This window comes from Trichechus manatus, unplaced genomic scaffold, assembly GCF_000243295.1.
Source record: "Trichechus manatus latirostris isolate Lorelei unplaced genomic scaffold, TriManLat1.0 scaffold00013, whole genome shotgun sequence".
Lineage (NCBI taxonomy): Eukaryota > Metazoa > Chordata > Mammalia > Sirenia > Trichechidae > Trichechus > Trichechus manatus.
In genome coordinates this window covers 27,442,637-27,461,977 of record NW_004443949.1, presented here as the reverse complement: position 1 = coordinate 27,461,977, position 19,341 = coordinate 27,442,637, and the positions used below count along the sequence as shown (strand labels likewise).

The 19,341-nt window shown below is 33.6% G+C and overlaps 1 protein-coding gene across 1 annotated transcript in view; it reads right to left on the bottom strand.

Annotated features, from left to right (window-relative positions):
* DACH1 (dachshund family transcription factor 1) overlaps positions 1-19,341 on the bottom strand; it is a 472,093-nt gene that overhangs the window by 131,524 nt on the left and 321,228 nt on the right. Inside the window, exons 5-6 of the mRNA XM_023726745.1 lie at positions 9,423-9,558; positions 5,167-5,301 (exon numbers count right to left, since the gene is read on the bottom strand). Coding sequence (XP_023582513.1) covers positions 5,167-5,301; positions 9,423-9,558 — 271 coding nt within the window. The remainder of the gene's footprint in view (positions 1-5,166; positions 5,302-9,422; positions 9,559-19,341) is intronic.

The window sequence follows — 19,341 nt, the reverse complement described above, 5'->3', positions numbered from 1 at the left end:
GTGTTTTATAATTTTCATTGTATACATCTTTCATGACCCTGGTTAGGTTAATTCCTAGATATTTTGTCAATTTGGGGGCTATTGTAAATGGTATTATTTTCTTGGTTTCTTTTTTGGAAGAGTCTTTGTTAGTGTAGAGGATCCCAACTGACTTTTGTGTGTTGGTCTTGTACCCTGCAACATTGTTAAATTCTTCTATTAGTTCCAACAGTTTCTTGTGGAATTTTAGGCTCTTCTATGAATCAGATCATGTCATCTGCAAACAGAATTAGTTTTACTTCTTCCTTTCCAATTGGAATACCTTTTATTTCTCTTTCTTGTCTTATTGCTCTAGCTAGGACTTCCAGTACATTGTTGAATAAGAGTAGTGGCGATGGGCCTTCTTGTCTCATCCCTGTTCTCAAATGGAAGGCTCTCAGCCTTTCTCCATTGAGTATAATATTGATTTTGCAAATATACACTTAATTATATCACGAAATTTTCCTTCTATTCTTATTTTACTGAGAGTTTCTATAAGGAAAGGGTGTTGAATGTTATCAAATGCCTTTTCTGTATCAGTTGATATGATTCCTTTCCTTTGTTTTATTTACATGGTGGATTACACTGATTGATTTTCTAATGTTGAACTGCTCTTGTAATCCTGGTATAAATCCCACTTGATCATAGTGTATGATTTTTTGATATATTGCTGAAGTCTGTTGGCTAGAATTTTGGTGAAAATTTTTGCATCTTTGTTCATAAGGGATATTGGTCTGTAATTTTCTTTTTGTGTGTGTGTGTGTGATGTCTTTGCTTAGTTTAGGTTATCAGGGTTATGCTGGCTTCACAGAAAGAGTTCAGTAGTGTTCCTTCCTCTTCTATTTTTGAAGGATTGGTTTAAATTCGTGTTTGAATGTTTGGTAGAATTCTCCAGTATAGCTACCTGGTTGTCGGTTTTTCTCTGTTGGCAGTTTTTTGATGACATTTTCAACTTCTTTTTTTGTAATGGTTTCTTTTACACAGCTGGCTTTCAGTAAATATTTACTAATCAATTATATCATTTTGGAATACTTAATCCCAGACTAAAAAAACACTAACGTAGATTAGGTATTCACAAGTTAGTCACAGTGTAAATGCCTGCATTTTCTATAGTTGGAAGAAGCTAATATTATAGGCCTATCTGTATCATATATTTTATTTTTGGTAAACCAAAACTAGATAAATTCTATAATAACAAATTTTGTACATATGAGATTACATGCGAGGTAAGAAATATGTTCCAAAATCTCATGAAAGTAGCAGCAATTTAATACTAAGAAGCAAACTATGCATGACAGAGCAACACTATAAATTAGCTTAAATGGACAAATATGTGGGGGAGAAATAGAGAAGTACAGCATCAAAAAACATCGAGTCTAGTTATATAATTGAAATGTTAATTATTACTGCATATTCAAACTATATTTAGACAGAGGGAAAAGATCAGCAGTGTTTTTAAAACCCAAGTTTTTGGAGAACTTGGAATATGTTGAGTGAAAGTTAGCTCAAGACATAAGATGGTTTTTTAAGCCATGCTTATGTGCTGTGTTAGTTTTTCTCAGTGTATATTTTTGACAAACTCCTGATTTTAGTCAAAATTCATAATCTTAAAGGCATTTCTCCTTACACAATATTGTAACTATTACTTCTTAATATACTAATTCCTTTTTTATGTTTATATGTTGAATGCACTTTAATTAAACTCCCCCTACACTGAAAACTGTATTAAAGGTTTTTTTTAAAAAAAATCTTAAAAAGGAAAGTGCTTCTGAAATTAATCAGCAGTTAGTATTTCTGAATTCCAAGCCTGTAAGGCCACTGGTTATTCAGCTGATGAAATGACTTAAATTTTGGTTCTAATACAGTGGAGTCAATAGCTATTGAATATATAGGAAATCTTAAAATGCATAAAAGTTACTCATGATTAACATTTTAGACCATACTGATTCTCAGCATAGACATGAATTTTAGTGTCTATTTTAAGCATCAATGTTTTCTTAAAATTATCACCTTTCGAATGATTTAAGGTGGTAGGCAGCAAATTACATATAAGAAGTTCAAGCCTAAAATGACACAAACATATAATTACTCTACAAATGTTTCTAAATAAGGTCACTTATTTTAATACAGATATGTGTACTAAGAAAGTTACAGGGCTAGCAGGAGGCACATGATAAATGTAGTCATGAAAGAAAACAATTTTTAATTTAGTAGACTCTATCAATCTAGGAAGCCATGAATATTTACTATTAATTCAATAAGCTGAATCACAGATGAAAAAAGAGAGAAAGAGATAGCAGAAAAAGCAACATATAACAAGACACTTATTATACTAGTATCAAGATCTATTACAATTTCTATGATTACTTCACTAATTTGAAATCATAAGATGAGTTCAATGATAGTTTTACATATCTAAGTAGAATAACTTCTTTTCCTTTATAAAACATACATTGAAGTATTGGGTTACTGTTGGTGTATGGTCAAGGTCTTTGTTCTGACAGCAAAGCCATTAAGAAAACTTCAATGTGGTAAGAAGTATCATTAGTGATACAGGAAGCTTTTATATATACTCATGGTCAGAATGTTCTACTGTTTTATATAAATGTTCCTTTTAAAGGTCAGATATTTCCACCTTTTGCCTTGCTATTAATCCTTGAAGAGTGTAATCATCAGAGTCTAATCTCCATTGCTTAGAATCTTCTAGTAATTCAGTTCAGATCAGTGTGCATTTATAGATGCCTAGTCTGTATAAAACAAACATAATATACAGATAACTCCAAGGAGTTTACAGTCTAGTAGTGGAAGCAGACCAATGAAGAACTAACTTCCACATGGCAAGGCAAATACTGTGATGTTGTTGGGGCAGGGACATGGGAAAAGTAGTATTTCCTGAAAAGCTTTCCGGTGGAAAGAATAATAATAAATGAATAAACTGAATTCATGAGTCATGAAACAAGATAAAGTTTTGAAAATTATCTATCAACTCAACTTGAAGCATCAACTTGAAGCTGACAAGAAGGTCAGCAAGGTATATTGAGAAAAAGTTCTCTGTCAAAAAATTTCACTGGGATTCATGGTTCCAACCGGGTCATTAGTCATGTCTTTGGTGGTTTTCTCTCCACTGCTGCCACCTCTGAGCTTTACATTTCACTTCTCATCCTTCTTCACTAGGGTTCTGAAAGAAAATTAAGTCCTAATACCCTGAATTCCATTGTATATAATTAATTAATTTCTTTCCTATGTATCTCAAATGGATTTAACTGTATATTATTCTTGGAAGAATAGAAAAAAGAGTCACTAAAATAATTTTCAGTAGGGCTCTGCTGTGGAACCCTGGTGGTGAACAGCTGCTCAAACCATAAAATTAATCTTATATTTAAATATTATGACTTAAAATGCACATCTTTTAAACAGCTTTATATTTTCTCACTATGCTAATTTTCATAATATCACTGCACATGAGTTTTTGATTAAAGATAAAGGTTATGTCAATATGTATATAATTGACAACATATATAACATATTTTTTCTCCATTGTTGAAGGAAAGCTAGTGGAAAAAATCAATTTAGCAATTTAGAGACTATCTGGGTCAGGGATGCACTGATATAGCCTACCTAGTTTAACACTTGATATCAAATTTTAAGATAAATTATTAGAAAGTTGCCTTAATGCTGTTATTTCTCAGTTATGCCTAGATTTTACCATGGATGATACCTACAAAGGGTTGTCATTTACTCACTGGCATTCCATAATGTAGATAGTCTAATTTGTTAAAATACTTTATTCTTTCTTCCTAAGGGACTCAGTGGGGATACTTCATGCTGAATAGGAAAATATTTTACGTAAGTATTTATTTGTGTGTGAATAGTCTCTACTGGAAAAAAAAAAAAAAAAAGGTGGTTGGCCCTTACTAACTTAATCTCTTCCTAATTATTTCTCTGCATGATTAATTATTTAAATATCCAATTCAGGTTATATGGGCCTTGATGCTATTATTCTATTTATTTATTTATTTTCCTTTCTGATGGTTGAGTAATTGTGTCTTTGGTGTAAGTAAGCTTTCCAAAGGAGCAATTCTTATTCATAACACTGATGATTTGATATTCATGTCTAAAAAGATAGTCAAAGTACCCAATCTGTACTTATAACATTTGAAGATACTAAGTTATTGGATTGTTCATCCAATGAAAATTGACTTTATATTTCTACTATCTAAGCAACATGTGAAGGTAACCTTGATTATGACATGGCTTAAAAAAAAAAAAAAAAAGAAAGCTTGTATTTAAGACCTTTGCTATTATAAGATTTAAATTTATTAAAATCATTTAGTTAATTAGACTTAAAATATTTTTGCATATAGAAGAGCATCTAGTGTCCAATAAATAAAAATAAACTACTTATTTATTTTGTGATAATAAACCAAAATTGAAAAAGATGTGAAGCTTTTATTTTCACAGTTGAAAACTTATAACTTGAACACACGTATTTGTATGTAATAGCATAAATTTCTAATATGCATACTAAAATAATATTTCAATTCCTTTATGAAAGTACTTCATGAAATAGGGCATAAAGTATGTATATTTTTGACTGTGAAAATAGGTTAGACTGATACTGAAGAGATATAAATAAGAGGTTTTCATAGTTTTGCAAAACTATCATTTATTTTTCTTTGTTACATAACACTTTTGAAATAACTACGAGTACACTGCTATTGAAGATTTACTTCTATTTCCTCATCAGCTGCTGACTATGTCTTTTAATCTAAAAAAACCTTACAACAATTCTTCCCATATTTTTGCTGTTCTATCACACTAAGTAATGACGATTGGCCCTGAAGGTATTGGAGAGACGAACAGTAGACTTACAGGAACTCAGAGATGGCAATTAGACCCAACAATTATCTTCTTTTATTAATGTATTGAAAGATAAATTGTCACCTACCTGTTGTATAAGAGAAAAGCAGCAGATCTTCATGCGTATCTCTTTTTTGTTAAATAGTCTTAATTTTTACTTAACATTGTAGGTTTATAAAATGTGTCTGTGCTATCTTATTATGCGATGTGGAAATATACATTATTTTGTGATTAATATCTAGTTCATATATTGAACAGGAAAAACAAAGCCATGGAATCATATATTACCTTTTTCAATATGCATCCTTTTTGACTCATGTCCTATGTCATGACCAGCCAGATCTCCCTCTTTGGGCCCAGGGAGTACATTAGGTGATAAACCCATCAGCATCTGGTTCATGGACAACCCATTCTGATGGACAGCTGTGAAGCCCAAGAAAAAAACAAACACAAAAACACCATAACACACAATGTTCGAAGAAATTAATTAAACTCTTTCAGACTCAAGGGTAAATAAAATACGATGGTCTAACTTTACAGCTATCTCAAAAATTTATTGCAAGAATAGACAACCATGGTACTTTTTGATAATAAGCAGAAAAATATGATAAGTGTGACCATTCATCTTATGTTTATTTCCTATAAAATATAATTTTAAAAAAATATGGAATACTTTTGAATGGCCATACCACTATAATCACTATCAATAAAGTATTCAAGCTTAAATCTAGTGAGCCAGTTTATCTCCCTACTATATAACCTTCCTTAATTCCGCAAGAATAGAATCTTAACATTAGAGTGCTCTTTTACACTATGTTAAAACCTTAATAAGTAATATTCTAGTGGCCATAGAGGGCAAATAGAGTTTTCAAAGTTGTCAGATATGCCACAAGTTAAGGCAATACAATCACTATTTGAATATTATTATTCTATTTTGGTCAATAAAATATAAAGTTTCTTAGATATTAAAGTATGACTTTAAAAATAGGTTTTAAACTTAAGCTTGAAAATAAAAGTGCCCAAATAATATCTGTTAAATGGTTGAAAGAATAAAAAAGACACTGCTTTCATAAACTATTAACAATAATCTGTCAACCTTGAAATGACAGATGATCAAAACACCCTTATGATATTCACAATGCAATAAACACATTTACTCGATAAATTCCCCATGGACATCTTGATTTTGGAGCCCTGGCAGCACAGAGGTTAAGAGCTTGGCTGCTAACTAAATAGTCAGCAGTCTGAATCCACCAGCTGCTCCTTGGAAACCCTATGGAGCAGTTTTATTCTGTCCAATGGGGTTGCTATGAAATCAACTCGATGGCAACAGGTTTCAATGGGTTATCTTGGTTTTATGCAAAAATTTAAGAAGAATCATTTCATAAAACTTAACTTTCTCTGGAAAATAGAGCTTTTAAATTTATCATAATATATTAAGGATTACTATTTGGCAACCACCATAGTAATAATTGTTTCAGGGAAGAATCATCAATGGAAATTCTAATATCAATGAGTGAAAGTTTGATGAAGAACAGAATATTTACATAGTCTTAAGATATCTCTCCACAAGATACTAACCACAAAGGTAAATAATTTTGTTTTTTTAAAGTAACTTCACAGCAGAGTAACCTGGCAGACACCACCTTAACCAAGTGGTATAGTTAACATCCCCAGTACTAGAGAACTATCATAAGCCTCCTGAAATAATTCACAGAGAACATACTATCATATCCATGTGATTCCAACCAAAAATGTATAATCTAAGTTTAATCATTAAAAAAAAAATCACAAAACTCAAACTGAGGGACATTCTACAAAATAAATGGCCTGTACTCTTCGCAAAATTTGAGGTCCTGAAAGACAAAAATGTCTGTGGAACTGTTTCAGATTAAAGGAGACTAAGGGGTATGATAACTGACAGCAATGTTGGTGATCTGGGATTGGCTTCTGGACCAGGAAAGAAAAATCTCTTGCTGTAAAAATCATCAGTGGGATAATTAGTGACATTTAAATAAAGTCTGTAAATTTAGTTTATAAAAGTTTATAAATTTAGTTATAATAATGTTAATTTCCTGATTTTAATCATAGGGCTATCTGTGGTCATGTAAGAGAAAGTATTTTTTGTAGAAAATAAACAATGAGGTATTTGAGGTAAAGAGGCATTATGTCTATTATGGGGGCACTAACTAGGCAGTATTGGAATCCCTGGGTGGTACAAATGGTTAACATGCTTGGCTGCTAACTGAAAGGTGGAAGTTGGACTCCACCCAGAGGTACCTTGGAAGAAAGGCCTGGAGATCTACTTCTGAGAAATCAGCCATTAAAAACCCTATGGAGCACAGATTTACTCTGACACACATGGGGTCTCCATGAGCCAGAGTGGACCTGAAGGGAATTGGAAAGCCTGTATTATGGCTTTATAGAGCTATCTCTCTCTGAGAGATTGACAGATTCATTGACTGGGGGGGAACCTGGGTGATAAGTATACAAGAATTTTTGTATTATTTTTGAAACTTTTCTGTTAGCCAAAAATAAATTAAAAATAACATGTTAAAAAACAGATATACATATATATGTATATACATGTATACAAAAGGAGCTCTGGTGGCACAGTGGTTAAGCGCTCATCTGCTAACCAAAAGGTCAGCAGTTCGAACTCACCAGCTGCTCTGTTGGAGGAAGATGTGGCAGCCTGCTTCCATAAAGATTACAGCCTTGGGAACCCTTTGGGGAAGTTCTATTCTGTCCTGTATGGTTGCTATGAGTCAGAATCAACTTGATGGTAACAGGTATGTATGCACGCATGTATGTGTGTGTGCTTGTGTATCCATTTGAACAATTATGGTAGTTTAAGCATGCAAAATTTTCTTCTTTGTGTCTATAATGAATACAAAAGAATAAACCATTAATAAAATTACATGAATGTATAACAAAGTATGTTCAAATCTTCCCCTACCTGTCCATTTAAATTTACATTTAAGTATTCTGCTCATTTTCTTTTAAGTATTACTTAAAAAATGATATTTTTATTTCTCTAGAAGAACTGTACATTTTCCAATGACAAGCTCTTATAAAAAGCATTAGAAATGTAGCTAATATTCATACTAAATTTCTGATTCTAGAGTCAGCATAGCACAAAACCATATAGAAAAGGTTTTATTTTCTAGTCTCAGGAATTATTATTTGTTTGGGAATGGCTGTCAAATGATATATCTATTTTTATGAATAAACAGTTAGTATAACCTGTTGCTGTCAAGTCGATTCTGACTCACAGCGATCCTGCAGAACAGAGTAGAACTGCCCCATGGGGTTACCAAGGAGCAGCTGGTGGATTCAAACTGCTGACCTTTTAGTTAGCAGCCAAGCTCTTCACCACTGCACCACCAGGGCTCCAACAGTTACTATAATCTCTTATAAATTTAGGGAAAAATATTTTAGATAGATATTATTTATATTTAATATTATGTTGAACTATAGTTGCCAATAATTGACAATTTTTTAATTTTTTAAAGTATCAATTTCATACAATTCAATCAAACATTTAACTTCTCATCCCAACAGCCTCCAGGTTAAGGAGTTCTGCTTTATCCAAACATTCCTTTGTAACTTATAAAGATACATTTTAGGAAATACTTTTCCTTTTATAAAGATATCTTCACAACCCAATACTCTAAAAACTTTTGTGTAAAAAAGATTAAGTTTATACTACAAATATGATTTCAGAAAATAATAACTGAACTTGAAAAGGATACACTAAATATTGGTTTCATCAACCAAGATATTAATTTTAAATATATTCATGTTATTGGAAAAACAATCTGAGATTCTTGTCACAGACAGAAAATAACCAGTTGATGGAACGGAATTTTAATTTTACTATCAATTTCCTTGGCCAAGAGTATCAAGATTAAATATTCTGAAAATGTTATCATGAAATATAATAAAACCCTACTTAAATATATTCATATATGACAATAATAAGTATTATTGACTGTTACTTATTCCAATTCTAAAACTTAGCCAATGTTTTAAATTCTTCAATCCACTGATCATCTAAATGACTAAGAAATATGAAAATAAATCCATTGTTTTGAATTTTATTTAATTTATTCCTCTTTGTGGATATCTTTCAATGTGGAAATGAATTTTAAAAATCAGTGGATTTCGGAAACGGCAGAGGTGGGATTGTAGGAATGAAGCTGAATAATCCATAACAGTGTACTCAGACACTAGATATTTGAGAGTCGGCGATGTTTACTTAAGAAACTAATCTAGAAGGTTACTTACTTTCTGTAACAGTTTCATAGCTCAAGTCATTATGTGTGGCATCAAAAAGAGAGAGTTTATATCAGAATCTGTTAATGTAGTATCATACCTCATGATATTGCAAACTGGGAAACAATTTTGAGAGATGGCTGTTGCTACAGAGTTTCAGAACATGATACATCTGAGATCTATTTGGAACGAGGGCGTTTTGATTAGAAAAGCCAGCTGCACCTAATAAAGTTTAAAATGGTGACAAGTAAAAGTATGTGACCTACGGATTCTGTCAGAAGAGCTCTCGGTCCGTGCAGGGGAGCTGGACACACTGCTGCTGCGATGTGAGGATGGGTGACTGCCAGGCCTTCGGCCCTCCTCCAGAGAGGGGGCAGGGGAGGGGCTGTCGGGGACACGCTCCTACACCACCACCGGGGCGGGGCAGAGAAGAAAAGAGGTAAACACATTGACCGTTACTCAACAAATGTTCATTTTTCTTAATATTATGGAAATGTAAATAAAAATAACTACATTATTTAACAGTAATTAGCCGTATTAAAAGATACCTTTTATCTTGAACAAAGCCAAACAAAGAGAAAGATTACTTAGGAAGCTACAGTTCTGTAAGTAATTATCACTGTAGTAAAAACAAATACGAATCCACTGTTTGGAGAAAAAGTGAGGCCAAAGATAATAACCAAAAATCTCAAAATTAGGACCCAATGGACAACAACAACAAAATTAACAGAACAAAGCAAGTTTCAATTCTAGAAAATCATCAATTTAAATAAATCTTTAAATATATTCTATTGCTTCAGCAAGTGTCTAAGGATCATTTAGCATACAAATTATCAACGTGACAGACCATAATAATAACACCAGAGGAATTGTTAACAGCTATCTCATCATGGAACTGTCTGGACACACTCAGATGGTCACATTTTAAAGTATCACAGAAATCCATTATTATTTAACATTTCAATAATTTTCTTTAATTCTAATAATTTTCCGACTACCTACCAACCCCAAACTCCAATTCAACCACACAAATGTATTAGGAGAATATCATGAAGCACGTATTAGTTGTGTCCCAGTGAAACTGTTACACTATTTCCTGATACTATTCTACGTTACATTCAGTTCCACTCTATACCTCCTCCTCTGACTGAACTCTGCACCTTCTCCACTAAAGTATAGTCACATTGTATAAATTCCTCTATTGACCTCTTATAAATGGACTTACAGTTTCAGAAATAAGGTGTCCACAAATTAACATTTTCTACTTTGTGCAACAAGGTATCTATACTTTCAGATATTCACAGACATAAAAAACTCAACTTGCTGCCATTGAGTTGATTCTGACTCATAGCGACCCCAAAAGGCAGAGTAGGACTGCCCCATAGGGATTGCAAGGAGCTGCTGGTGGATTCGAGCTGCTGACCTTTTGGTTAATAGCCATAGTGCTTAACCACTGTGCCATTAGGGCTCCATTCACAGATATAGTCCTTGAAAACCCATCTCTTCAATAATCAATAAATATTTAGAAGTGTAGAAGTAAACATTATTCCTTGTTAGGACGTAAAGGTGCAAATATTAAAACAGTAGACTTTTTTAAAAAAGTAGCAGAAAAATATTCTAAAAATAATTGGTCAACAAATACTTTTTTTTTTTTTTAGTAAACTCAGTTGCACTCACACAATGTTGGCATAGATTAAGAATCAACTCTCAGAAATGAATTACAGTAAGAGGCTGATGTTGTCAGTATATCAAGGACTAATTTAATATGGAGCAAAAAAGATAAGGCTTAAAGCTTTGTACTACCAGTGAGAGTAGGAGTAATATATGTCTTTGGTTGCAGAGGTCCCACTAGCCCAATGAGAGTACATGATCACTCCGCACATAAGAATCACCTGGGATGTTCTTAAACACATCTATGCCTAGTCACCACTCCCAGAAATTCTGGTTTACTGGGTCAGAAGTGGGGCCCAGACATCAGTAGGTTTGAAAGGCTTACCAGAGGTGATTTTAATGTGCTTCCAAGATTGAGCACCACTGCCCTAGCTTATCTCATATCCATTTAATTTTGCTTCTCTGTGCATTTTCAGTAAACATATTCAGTAAATATGTTGAAGCTCCATTTTTGAAGAGCACAATGACAAATAAAATTAAAAACATACAAAAAAAAAAAAAAGCAAAGATCTCTTGCAAAATTTGTAGCATAAAAGGGATGTCCAATATATATTCTATGTAACAGAAATTACTCCTATAAGAAAGTTCTTGATAAAAGATCAAACAACATTGTCATTGGGGGAATGGTCTGCCTCTATGCCTCCCATCCAGGCTGCCTAAGTAAAAGCCTTGGGCCCAGAGCATTCTCTGATAAAACCAAAAAAAACCAAACCCCTTGCTGTCAAGTTGACTCTGACTCATAGCGAACCTATAGAATAGAGTAGAACTGCCCATAGGGTTTCCAAGGAGTGCCTGGTGGATTCGAACTGCCAGCCTACTGGTTAGCAGCCATTGCTCTTAACCACTACACCAGCAGGTTTTCCATTGTCTGATAAGGAGGCTGGGAATTGGGTCACCCTCTCTCTCCTGGTTCCTCCTCTTTATCAGAGAAGACTGCCCCCTGTTTTGGGTACACATTAACTTTCTGTCTCTTGAACATGCCCAGGCACCACATGACACCTGGCCAACCCCACTTCTATATATGTTCCCAACAGGGAAGGAATGGGGTCTCTCGTGCTGTGACACAAGAGTGGGAGCATGCCAGTTTGTAAGAGCCTACTCAAGGGGTGGATTGAAAGGGAAACAGGTTTTGCGAGGTCAAATACTAGCACCCTCATGTGGTCTGCTAGTTCAGTACAGTTTGCTAAGTCATCCTTATGTAAGTCCCTGGCATGTAGCCACTACTGTTCACTGCTGCTATAAAACCTCTTTCCTCCCAATGAGGGTTGCAGAGATCTGCTTTGGTCTTGCAGCCACCCACGACTTGCCTCATCTTTAAGCCTCCCTAATAAACTTCTTTGCTGCTACCCTGGAGTTGCCTGCCTCTTTCTTCAGTCTATGGCCACCCTCTATTTCTGGAGGCAAGTTTCATATTACTGGTCCATGCCTGGACAATTGTAAATACTAAAAAAAAAGAAAAAAAACTTTAACTAAATTCTACTATCAAAAGTTGCAATGTATATTAAAGTCTTGTTTTAAACACACTTGAACTTTAGGAGCTTTTGGACTGGTCTAAAATGTGTGGACTGACTTCTGTAAAGGACAAAAGTCCAAAAAAGAAAAATGTATTGTCAATGTTATTTTTCCAAACTGAATAAATCAAACATGCTATGCTTCTAAAATGTCTAAGTTCACTAGTCCACATGGCAAACAAATGACCTAAATTTTTAAGAAACCAACACGTATATGATTTAAAAGAACAGAGAATCCCCATCTGTATGCCAAAAGTTACTTCCTATCTTCTAATTAGAGTGTAAAAGCACCTAAGAATATAGATCCTTTTTATTTTCTTAGTGTTCACCCTTACCCTAAACTATGAAACTTGTTGCCTTTGAGTTCACTTCAACTCATGGCAACCCCATACATTGTATGTAAGGCAGTTTCAAACAAGGCTCATAACAAGTTTTTGCAATTGCAAATCAAATGATAGTCTTGGTTTCCATAGCATTCAGAGGCTGGATTCCATACTTCTTTTGGTGTATTTGCCCATTTGTAGAGTACTGATTTGTAACACTGTATAGTAGAAACCCTTTATAATCTGTGTGAATGTATTAATAAGCTGTGCTGTAGATTTTGTAGCTAGCTGTGTGCATGATCAGAGAAACACTATAAAGGGTTTAACCTTGACTTCTTGAAATTTTGATAAAGAGGCACACAGTTTGTTAATCTAATACTTCTAACTGTAATACTTGGATTACACATGAATACAGGGTATTTATTTGATAAAAAGTATTGTCGTACTTTTATATAAAAAAAATTCCTAAATTAACCATTCTATTTAAAAGGCCACTCACATAAATCTTGATCTATCAATACATTTTAATATTCCTCTTTATAGTAATGTCAGTGACCATATTTGTAATGGTACATATTTGGCTGAACAGAGATAAAGTACAATCCTGAAATAGATCAATCCCTCTAAAATCATTTTGCAAATCTATATTTCCTGTCATAATAGATTTCTTAGTTGTGCTAATGGAAAGCATGAGAACTTGATCTTTCTCCTGAGTTTTAAACTCATAAAATACTTAAATATTTAATGCATAAAATTCTAGCAACACTGGTTATGTCATTAAAAGCAATTCCTTGTTTATTTGAACAATTTCTATGTAAGTATAAAAAATGCTTCATTAGTCAATAGAGTTGTCAAAGCTTTTCTTGATGATTCCTTTCATTCATGCATTTACTCATTCATTTATGCATTCAAAATGCTCTGAAGATCACATAATAAACTAAATAGACTAGATTAAATAAATAAATGATTACAATCTTAATTATAAAATGCATTTTAAAAGCATAATTTTAAGGGTCAGAAAACAGAGGTAAAATTGTAATATTAATTTAGTTTTAACTTACTTTTTACTTTAATTGTAGTACTGTCTCTAAGAACAAAGGATGCAAGGACAAATACTTTTAAAGAAAATATTTTAATGAATGCAAATTTTTATGATTTAAAAGCTTAAGTATTCAATTGAAAGTTTCATAAATTGAGACACAACATATTCAGTCATTTCACTAAATGTATAATTTCAATCTTTGGAACATGATGTATTGTTCTTTGAAGAATTTCATTAAAGTAAAATCCACTGAGCAAGTAAGATTTGAATACATTGTTGCACAGTAGATTAATTTATTTCAACAGCTTAATTCTTTTATCATATTTATATGCTTGCCTTTCCAGAGTATGCTATAAGATGGAGAATAATGGAGACAGTAAAGAATTGCTTAGGAGAGAATCTCATAATTATTACTGAAACAAAATAGATAATGAGTTTTATTCAGACATAGTAAGAAAGAAGCAGTTCAATGTCTTTAAGGAAACTATGTAAACTGGATTTATCATTTCATTTGTGCAATACCCTTTAACCTCCAGGTTGGGCCTAAAGGAGGACAAGGGGGAAGAACATTTAATTTAATACTTCAACACACTGCTTTATAGTCCTGCATCATAACTCCACCAATCAATACAACACAATCTTTTGCAATGTTCCATCTTTATAAAACTAGCCACAATAATAAATGAAAATTTAAGAGGAATACTCTCTCACTGAGGAAAAAAAGGTCATACTAATAAACTAACAGTAATAGAATAACAATAAAGGAAAAGCTGCATTTACTGCTTCTGGGTAGAATAAGATGGATTGGCCTTTAGGATCACTCAGAATCAAAGGTGGAATTCAAAAACAATGTATGCTGAAATTCTAAAACAAAAAGTAAAAAACGTTCAGTACTACACACGTGATTAAACGTTTAAAAAAATGTGTTATATTAGCTTCCTCCTCTCCATCACACACACAAAAAAATGTGTTGTATTTTATCAGCATAAAATATTTTCTAACAGTAAGCATACATAATTATAACTCGTTTCTATACAGGATTATTTTGTTTAGCTTTAATTTATTTTGCTGTTTTTATTTTCTTTTTTTAATGTTTTTCAGTTAGAGATTCCCTAACTTTATATGACACGGACGAGGAGAGACAGATATTTCTAACATTAAATAAGTTGTCTTGATATAACTCTTTACTTACGAAGTCGAAGAAGTTGACTGGCATCTTATCTGTATAGCCAGAACTTCTGAGTTTTAAGACAACTCAGACTTACTTTCATTCATTTAACAACTATTTACTGAACACAGAACATGCACCTGGCAGAGTTCTAGGTTCTGGTTATACATAAGTTCACAGAACTGACAAATAACCTTTCTCCCCATAGAGCACATGCTATAAACGGAGCACTGTTGTTAATGAAATCCAGAATGTGATATCCAAATTCCCACACTCTGAAAAAATGCACAGAGAAGAAAAAATAGCAGAATTGACTTTCTGGAATTGGAAAAATGCTTTAAGAAAAGCATTTCTAAAAAAACACAGAAAAAGATGTTAACATTTTGCATCTGATGGAAGACTAGGCAGCTGCTGTCAGAACTCCATCACTGAAAGTTCTAAACTCAGGCTCAAAGGAATATTTACATAGGTTTATTTATTTGTTTTAATGATGAAACTAAAGATATATTCAATTTTGCTAATAACTGTGAAACTGGTAGGACTCACCAATATCATCATAAACACCTTTATTCTCTCACCATCTGTTTAAATTTATTCGGTGGTGCTGGAAGACTAGTATTTTTCCATCTCTGATGAAAATTCAAGCAGTCTTATAACTTTTCAGATTATTCCTTGGTGATATAAAGTCCTAGAGTTATTTTAGGAAGCAAAATACATTTTTGATTCACACATCAGGATTCAACCCTGTGTAATAATAAATACTACTGTCTTAGTGGTTAAGTGTTTGGCTGCTAACTGAAAGATCAGCAGTACAAATCCACCAGCTGCTGCTTGGAAACCCTACAGGGCACTTCTACTCTGTCCTATAGGGTCACAATGAGTCGGAATCAACTTGACGGCAACGGGTTTGGATATATACATATTTTTAATCTTAATTAAAAGATAAGATTTCCTTTCCAAAAGCCACAGGAGGAGGAAGTAGAGGTAGTGGGGAGAAGAACAAGGAGAGCCAGTATGTTCTGTTGTGGCCAGAAGTGCCATTAATGGCCATCACTCTCTGTGCATGGCAAATGTTTGAAGCTAACTCCTTATGTAGTAAGGCGTTTACCACTATGCACCTCTCATCTACAGTTCCCTTGATGTCTCAGTTTCAATCTATGTGTTCCTCTGTTTCCTGAATTGTCCTGTGTAGTTAGATCTGAAGACTTGATTAAGTTTATTCAAGTTGATTTTTTGGGTAAGAATACTTCATAGATGGCATTACATGCTTCCCTCAGGAGACATAATGTCTGCTTGACTGACTTACATGATGCCAGCCACCATTGATGGTCATGGCCTATATTCATTACTTCACTGGAACCTGCAGTTTGGTGATAGTCTAAATATATTATTCCTTACTCATATATTAGCTGGAAGATTTCTATGAAGAGAAAGAATCTCTCATCAATTATTTGGTTAACCTGAGGTACAATTTGTATGGGAAATTCAGGATAAATGCTTGATTACTTCCCTTTATCATTGATTTTCACCTATTTGTCCTTTAAAGGAAAGAATTAATTGCCTAGAATTTTCCAAAGATCAACAATGAGTTAAGGCTTTTAGTATTATTATAACCTCATAGATTTAAACATATTTGATGTATTTCAATATGTGGTGGTGGCTGTGTTTTACTAGTTTTCCTTGTTGACATCCTCTTTTCATAGGTAATATCAACACCTGTATTAAACATAGTGAGAGCATACTCTATTTTGCTAAATCCAATTAAAAGTTCCATAAACTATTTTTTGTGAAAAAAATTTCAGGTCTAAATGTAATGCACAGATCTAGAGTTATTTTTTTTTGTCCAAAGAATAAACTATTCTGGAACTAAAACCAAACATGAGGTTTATGGTATTATTTCATTGCTCTAAGATTTTAATCTGTTTTGAGAGTCAGGTCACTCTGATGGCAGTTTTTACAATCTTTTCACATTTACACTTCATGCAGGTAAAGTCCTGCTCATTGATATAATATTAAGGGCCTGCTTTGAAAAAATGTGTAGAATAGAAAATTTATAAATTGTATTTTCAAATAGTTTGTTCAATGTTTAATTTTTTTAAATAAGGGGAATGTTATTAAATCTTTCTCACTGTCTATTTCTCTCTCACCCTTCCTCCTGCCCCCCTTCTTGCACTCACTCTCTCACACACACACACACACACACACAAGCAAAAAAACACACACATACACCCACCTACACACACTGGTCAGCAGAGAAGATTAACAAATTTAAGTCATGTTCCTTGTTCTCAGACAGCCATGTAATGTGGCATAGGAGAAAAGATGTTTATTCAAAAATGTAGAAAAATTTCTCCAACGAAATTCTGTATTATCCAGAGAAAAATGAAATCTAAAAAAAAGTTTTTTTTTTTCCAAAAAACCTTTTTTTCTATATACTGCACTATAAACCACAAAAGTTTTGAATTAAAAGAAAGCAAAGTATAATACTTTTGTTAGGGGTATTAAGTATTGAGAATCAGACACTTTAAAAAAAAAAAAAGGCTGAACAAGAATGAAAGGGGAAGAGAGAATTCTATACAATTGTAACATTTCACAAGCTTGACACCAATTCTCTGCAAAATTCTAGAACTTATTTTTAAACAGATGGTTGTGAATACTGGGGGAGAAAACAAAAATAATGATAAGATGAAGGTAATATGGTGTACAAAGACTTCTAAAGATTTTAAAAATACTAATTGAATCACTACAATAATCTGATGAGGTAGGTATTGTTATTATACTGTACAGATGAGGAAACAAAGACAAGACATTATTACTTGCCCAAGATCAAATGACTGGGAGGTGGTAGAGCCAGAATATGAACTCAAAAAGCATCCTCCAGAATCCATATTTTAAACCACTAAAATATGCTGACTTTCTTATTTTCATTTTACTTTTATTTCAGCAAAAACCTTTTTTTCAAAATCCTTGTGATATCATTGTGGGCTTATTAAATAAAAAGTGCAAAATATGTTGGTTCACTCAGGGGACTTGGGGTTACTTGAAAGAGAATCTAAAGAGAATCAATTAGCAGAACATTTTGACCTATTAGAAATTCTCTAATGACAATTGAAATTGATTTCTTGATTTATACTGTTTATATTTTACACAGTGATTTAATAAAATTTGGAAATGATACAAAGATGGCATAAATAGCCAATATTTATTCAAAAGAAGTGTTACTATTCAAAAGAAGCTAAAGAGTCTAAGTCAATAGACTGGAAACTAAATAACTTAATACGGATCAATGCAAATTCCTAACAAAAGTAAGGGGGCAGTGGTGGTTTTGTGGTAGAATTCTCACCTTCCACGCAGGAGACCCGAGTTTGACCTGGGTTCAGTTCTCACCCAATGCACCACATGTGCAGTCACCAGCCATCTGCCAGTGGAAGTTTGCATGTTCCTATGATGCTGAAAAAGTTTCAGCAAAGCTCACAGAAAAAGATGGGCTAGGAAGAAAGGCCGTGGCAACTACTTCCAAAAATTAGCCAATGAAAAAACCCGTGGATCGCAACCATCTGATCTGCAACCAGTCATGGGGATGGAACTGGCCTGGGCAGTGAAGTTTCATTCTATTGTACATGGGGTAGCCATGAGTTGAAGCTGACTCTAGGGCAGGTAACAAGAATACAAGTAAACAATGAAGGAGAATTGACTTAACAGAATTTCGCGTCAGAAAGGCATGGAATTTACTGAGTCATACATTCAGCTGTCAAAAAATCTTATGAATTATAAGACTACTTTTATAGACTATTTCCGGATTGAGGTTGGTGTTAGTACCAGTGTAAGTCTGCTGGCAGTTCATTTCTGGAGCATTGTATATGGGGTGGGGGAGAGAGGAAACATTAAAAGAGGTTAACCGAAACCATTGAGGTCTGGAGAAAAGGAATGTCACAAGTGTGGCACAAACAGCTAAGCATTCAGCTACTAAAAGTTTGGAGGGTTGAATCCACTCAGAGGCACATAAGAAGAAAGATCTGGTGATTTGCTTCCAAAAGGTCACAGCCATGAAAACCGTATGGAGCCCAGTAGTTTTACTCTGAAACACATGGGGTTGTCACAAGTCAGAACCAACTCAAAGACAACTGTTTTTTGTTTGTTTGTTTGATGTTTTGGTATAATAGAGGACTTAAATATTTAAATGAGCGGGACACAGAAGAATTAGTAGACATTTTTCTTAAAAAAATATATATGTATATATATAAAACCACTGTCCTTGGGGTGCAGTGGTTAAAAGCTCGGTTACTAACCAAAAGGTTGGTGGTTTAAATCCACTGGCTGCTCCATTGGAGAAGGATGTGCCAGTCTGCTCCTGTAAAGATTTACAGCCTTGGAAACCTTATGGGGCAGTTCTCCTCTATCCTATGGGGACACTGTGAGTCAGAATCAACTCCACAGTGATGGGTTTGGTTTGGGTTTTGGAGATATATC